The following is a 6,003-nucleotide window of genomic DNA, read 5'->3' as shown; positions in this document are numbered from 1 at the left end:
GAGGGAGTAGGCTTAGGCCCTGTTCCACCTTATTTTGCTAAATTTTTCAAGATTTCCCGTCACATCGAATCTTTGGACGCATGCATTAAATATAAATAAAAAATAAAACTAATTACACAGTTTAAACGAAATCCACGAGACGAATCTTTTAAGCCTAATTAAACTATGATTGGACACTAATTGCCAAATAACAACGAAAAGCGCTACAGTTGCATTTTGCAAAAAAATTTAGAAAAAGTCTACTTAACCCCCCACCTATCATACTTGTCTACTTCACCCCCTCAACTATGAAACCGTCTATTTTACCCCCCTGAACTATCTAAAACCGTCTGTTTTACCCCCTAGGGCAGTTTTCAACGGCGGGTTACTACAGTAATAGCAGGTTTGCTGGTGGGTTTGCTACAGTACGCATGGTTTTGAATTTTCTTTTTTTTTGTTTATTTTCGGTGAATTTTTGAAAAATCATAGTAAATCATAGAAAAATCATAAAATGAAAAATCTAATTTTATTGGACTCCACGTAAGTAGATCTACATAGTGAATATATAATACGGTATACTTTAGTACAAAATTTTTACTGTAGCCTTAGATTAATTGGAAAATCTAATTTTGTCTGTAATTAATTTATTTTTACTGTAGCCTTAGATTAATTGGAAAATCTAATTAATTTATTTTTACTGTAGCCTTAGATTAATTGGAAAATCTAAAACAGACGGTTTCATAGTTGAGGGGGTGAAGTAGATCAAGTATGATAGGTGGGGGGTTAAGTAGAGTTTTTTTTAAAAAAAATTCGCATCTAAACTGGGACTTAGCGAAAAGATCGTCCTAATGCAGCAGGAATGAATGATATGAATATGATAGAGGGCTCCGACTCGTATGGTTGTTTCGGAACATTCGTACTCAGCTACTAACATATTGGAATCCATTCAGGATGCCCAACGGCTGATCGCTAGATTCACGACACGAGTGGTTGGCCGTCAAACAGAGCCGCCAAAAAGGATTTGCCCAGTTCATCGAGTATTCGAGTCAAGCATAGTTGCCAAGTCTGTTACAGAAACCAGGGGATTATCCCAAGATCAGAGCAGCTGGACTGACCGAACAAAGATCTCTAGCTCCATGCCATACTGCAAGCACGAGCTCTGAAAGTTAGCAGCAGGTCGCACGATTGAGCTTGGACCAGGCTCCTCCTTCCTCTGTACAGCCTCCGCCGCCGGGCGCCCGGCACCGTCCCGGCCTACCGCCTACGAGACCGAGTACCGCCGGTTCCTCGACGAGGAGCTGGACGACTTGGACTCCAGCGGCTTCGCCGATGACCGCGGGCTCTGCGAGCTCCCGGACGTGTCCGACGACCCCTTGCCCACGGCGGCGGCGGCGGCCTCCCCGGGCAGCTTCGCGCCGCCGACCCACAGCCTGTCGAAGATCCTCCGCGATCGCGACGACAGCGACAGCCGGCTGCTCTGGTTGGCCACGCTGCTGCTCCGCGCCACCAGGCGCCGCCCGTCGTCGCCCGCGCCCTGGTGGTGGTCGCCCACGCCCAGCTTCAGGCTCCCCAGCTGCCTCTTCAGCGCGCCGGGGGTCGGGGGCTCCGGCAGCGCGCGGCCCTCCTTCCAGTGCTCGTGGTCGTCCTCCTCTTCCTCCTGCGCCAGGCGCGCCATGCACCGCGCCACGCTGACGTTGGGCGTCACGGCGGCGGCTCCAGCCGCGCGCAGCTGCTCGAAGAAGAGGACCTGGACCACCACGCGCAGCGGGAGACGGTCGTTCTGCGCCGCGTGGATGCATGCCCCCTTGGATAGCTTCTTTACGTCCATCAGGCTCGAGATCTTCCTCTTCTCCATCTTGGGTAGCGTGGGATGCAACTGAACATCACAAGACGAACAATTTTAGCTAAGTATCTCTGTTTTCAAACATAGTGGTTGCTGTAAATGAACGTCATATGAAGAACTATACTGTAAAATGGTTGCTGTGACACATACCTTCAGAAATACGTCGATAGCAGTGTACAATCCATCATGTGTTGGTCTGGCTGTTTCAGGCATGGAAGTCGCCAAATCCACGAAACTTGAAACGGACAGATTTGGATCAGAGGCAACTTCAGCTATGTACCTGTCGACCAGCTTGCACAATGCTAGCAAAGATTCACTGTCCACATTCGTCTCAAACATCTCCTGGTCAAGGTTGTTGAGGAAAATCCCATCTTGAGCTACCCCGGCATGGCTCATGTACCTGCTGATGAGTGTCTGAACTAGCTGAACATCATAAACGGTCTGTGCCGGAGGCTTGGAAGGAATCAGAAGATCATTGACCGAAGCCTTATGGAGCTGCAACATGATCCTGTCCATGAGTTCTTCCTTCAGGAGCTCTCCAGCACCAATTAGGACAGTGACTTTCAGCAGCTTCAGGAAGAAACCACACGAGATCCCTGAAGATCCCTTGTCCGAGGGCAAAAGCCAGACGATGGTTTCAAGCAGATGCTTGTATGCTTCAGAGTAGGCGTCGTCTGCCAGGGTGTCACAACATTCAGGAAGCCATCTAGCAGCATATGCCTTCAGCGCTTCTCCGACAACATCAGAGGGGATCCTCCCCCTTGACTTAACTGCAACCATGACACGCCTATAGAGGTCTACATCAAGTTCACGCAGATCTTCAACCCACCAATCCTTAGGAACCGCCTGCGAGCTTTTGCGAGCTTCAACTATCTCATCAGAGGATGCAGATTTCCTGTTGTAGGTGTATGACCACATCACATTCGATGGGTTAACGGTAGCTTTGGAAGCAATGGAATCTATGCATCTACCGACCAACTTAAGCTCCTCTGACCATGGTAATAATGCATCAGAGGTCTGCAGTGCTATGATTGAGTCCTTCCAGCTCCTGAAGATGCCGGAATTCAGGAACACCTCAATCTTAAATATCAGGTTGCTCTTCTCAACATCCTCAGTCATCCCAAGGTACTCTGCTGCACACCTTGCGGCGACAACATTGTACGCATTGAGGGTCACCACCATGCCATAGCAGAACTTTGCACAGATTTCAAAGGTTTTCACTCCACCAGGAATGTCTTGTATGACAACTTCATCAGTGCCATTCTGACTAGCCTCTATTATCAGCCTTTGTAACAGACTACTCTTGGAAAGAAGAGGGAACTGCAAACAGACAGCAGGGTGACCAAAATTTCAGAGACTAATTTACCAAAACTCTTAACAGTGAAATGGCCATATAATTGGACAGTAGACATTTCTAGATTTGCTGTAGCATTATTATCTGTCAATCAGCCTGTTCGCTGATTGGTTTCTAGGCTGATAAACCCGGCTGGTGCTGGTTTGTTGTGAGAGGAAAACACTATCTGCTAGCTGATAAGCCCTGGCTGAACCCATCAAGCGAACAGGCTGAATATATTGAACAAGAGGACATTTGTTAATTGCATGGTACGTGCATTGCTGTCACCTAGCAGAATGAAAGGTGCTCATGGGAATTGAAGCATGACCTAAAGAAACCGTGGGGAAGATTCCGAAAGCAACAAAGATCCAAATTACAAGTGGCGCCTGACAAAAGATGTTACTATTGCAGCATCTTCTAGTGTGCTGATAGCTGTATGTTGGCGGATCCATTGTTTTAACTCTCAAGTACACATGTAGCTTTGGGGCGAAACAATCAGCGATTTAACCTACTTAGGTTCATAACTTAAGTAAAATGGTACGGGATTACCTTGTGCAGATAGAACCTTGCATCGTCGACATGGATGACGATATCTGACGGAAGGTCGGACAGCACGTATCTGCATGAGAATATGGAGATTGACATGGTCAACATAACATGATTGCTAATGAACATTCATAAGAAGAGAGTATAGCATATATGAGGGGAAAAAACGCAGAAACAACATCTAGTACTAGTTAGCACAACACAACGGGTACACCTTTCAGAGCAAGTCAAGTGCATGTACAGTATTCCACTTTGTTTTTCCTTCAGAATTTTCTTGCACTTGTTCTCAGTTGAAGTGAATGCACTGTAGACTGATTTCCGTGAGAAAACAGAGACAGTCATGGAAGTACCCAGTTTCTTGCGGCCAAAAAAAAAGGAAGTACCCAGTTTTTTTTTAGAAATGGTGACAGTCATTGAAGTACACAAATATATATATTTTTAAAAAAAAACAATAGATCTGTTCTCAAGCTGCCTGATCATGTTTTTTTTTGGAAGTCAGTCAAAGCATACTCACATACAGATACAGATTACAGAACAGGGAAAAAAGAAACATGGATGGTGGGTGGAGGGGCTTTAAACAAAAATGGAATGAAAGGATTTGCAGGTTAGGAGCAAGTCCAAGATCTCCATACAAAGCTGAAGAACATGGATCAATGTGGTCGTCAACACAACCAGTAAAAAATGTAATCTCATGATCCTCACTGCAACAACTACAACTGCTACGACTTTGTTTGCGCTGCCAAAAGGGACTTTTTGGTGGCAAAAAAGGGTGGGGCGCCCTGGTCAAATCAGCTGCCGTGCAGGGAACCACGTAGCACACGAGCACTCATGACGAGCAGCGGTAGCCCCCACATGTATACATCGCACAACAATGAGCCTGTTCGCTGGTGTTTAGGTTGACGGGTGCTCGTTCGTTGGGAGAGGAAAACACTGTTAATTGCCTGGTTTGGGCTGGCTGAGGCCTAACAAGCGAACAGGCTGAATCACAGCACGCCAGGTTCTGTAAGACCGTAACCCAACGGAAAAGGCACTCTTTTTTTCGTCGACGAATCAAGAACTCACAGACACGCGCCGAAAGATTCATGCTTGCAGAGCAAGCATTTTGTTTTCCCTCTCTTCATTCACAAGACGCAGCATTGTTTCTGCAGGCAAGAGAAAAGCAGGAACCAAGGAGGCTAGGAATCAACCAAGGAAACATGGGATTGCACTGTTGTTCTTGTTCCTACCGGAACAGAGACGCTACAAGACATGGCAAGAAGTTCACTACCCTTCCTCACTTTCTTCTACAAAGGGAGAGCGAGAACTTTGTCTGAAAGACTGAAAGTGAACGTCCGAGAGCAAAGCCAAGAACGCGCGTCTCCGTTCGATCACGGCGGCAAAGACGGAAGTAAGCACGGCCTGCAATGGCGGAAGGCGGATGGAGGAGGAGGAAGAAGATGACGTGGGGCGGGATCACCTGGCGTCGTTGCCGTCGGTCTGGAAGGCGTCCGGCTTGGACCCAAGCTTCATGAACTTCATGGCGGACGGGCCGGAAATGCGACGCCGCTCTCCCTGCTACAGCTACCTCTCTCTCTCCTTGGAGTGAAGTTGAGTTGACGACAGCTTCTCTGCGGCGTGTCCCTCCCCCTTGCTTACATTTCACGCCTCCTCCTGCCCCGGTCTCTCTCGTTGCTCTGTGGAGGGAGCAGGCCAGGAGGGCCAGCAGGTCGTAGTCCCAAGAAACACGCACGGGGGAAGCCGAGGACAGAGGAGAGAGACGCCGCAGACGGAGTGGCCAGGAGACACGGCTGGCATTTACTTGACTGTCTCCAACGACTATTATCTGACGCCCCCGTTCGCTCGTCTGAAATGTTTTGACTGATTTGCTGTGGAAAAAAAAAATTATTCAACTGATTTGATGAACAGTAATTTGAGAGGGGAAGTAGCTGGTTGGTCTGGTTCAGACCAGCGAATGACACCTAAGATAAAAGACTCATTTTGCGTTTTGGTACCACTATAGGTATACCTGGCCATGCAGCTCGAGGCCCGGCAGCCTGGCCTTTTGGCCGACACGAGCATGGCCCGGCACGGAGGCTAGCGGGCCCGGGCTGGCCCGACATGGAGGGGTAGGCCGTGCCTGGGCCTTACCCTAGACACGTGGGCTGGCACGGCACGGCCCTCTACAGAGCGCGCGGCCCGGTGACGGCCCGGCCTGCCAACCGCCCGCGCCCCGCATACATTAGCGGGACTCCCCGCTCGCCCACCCAGTTGCCCCTCTGTCGCACCCGACGCCCCGCACCGCACTCGACGCCCCTCACTCGCC

At 48.9% G+C, this 6,003-nt stretch overlaps 1 protein-coding gene across 1 annotated transcript; it reads right to left on the bottom strand.

Moving 5' to 3' along the window:
• Positions 1 to 972: 972 nt before the first annotated feature.
• On the bottom strand, positions 973 to 5,470 carry LOC136521432 (BTB/POZ domain-containing protein NPY1-like). Its single transcript, XM_066515170.1, has 4 exons — positions 5,158 to 5,470; positions 3,705 to 3,774; positions 1,973 to 3,142; positions 973 to 1,855 (listed from the first exon to the last, which is right to left on the bottom strand). Exons 1-4 carry the CDS (start codon positions 5,217 to 5,219, stop codon positions 1,241 to 1,243), a joined length of 1,917 nt encoding a protein of 638 aa, XP_066371267.1. The 5' UTR covers positions 5,220 to 5,470; the 3' UTR covers positions 973 to 1,240.
• Positions 5,471 to 6,003: the final 533 nt, after the last annotated feature.

Source organism: Miscanthus floridulus, chromosome 18, assembly GCF_019320115.1.
Source record: "Miscanthus floridulus cultivar M001 chromosome 18, ASM1932011v1, whole genome shotgun sequence".
Lineage (NCBI taxonomy): Eukaryota > Viridiplantae > Streptophyta > Magnoliopsida > Poales > Poaceae > Miscanthus > Miscanthus floridulus.
The sequence above is the reverse complement of the archived record's forward strand: the minus strand, read 5'-3'. Positions and strand labels throughout refer to the sequence as shown.

What these genes read in the sequence shown, in the direction of transcription:
- LOC136521432 (XM_066515170.1), bottom strand. Translation starts at nt 5,219, where the DNA reads ATGAAGTTCATGAAGCTTGGGTCCAAGCCGGACGCCTTCCAGACCGAC. An exon ending in CAAGGTTCTATCTGCACAAG is followed by an intron (nt 3,143 to 3,704) that starts GTAATCCCGTAC and finishes GTCTGTTTGCAG; the next exon opens with TTCCCTCTTCTTTCCAAGAG. An exon ending in CTATCGACGTATTTCTGAAG is followed by an intron (nt 1,856 to 1,972) that starts GTATGTGTCACA and finishes TGTGATGTTCAG; the next exon opens with TTGCATCCCACGCTACCCAA.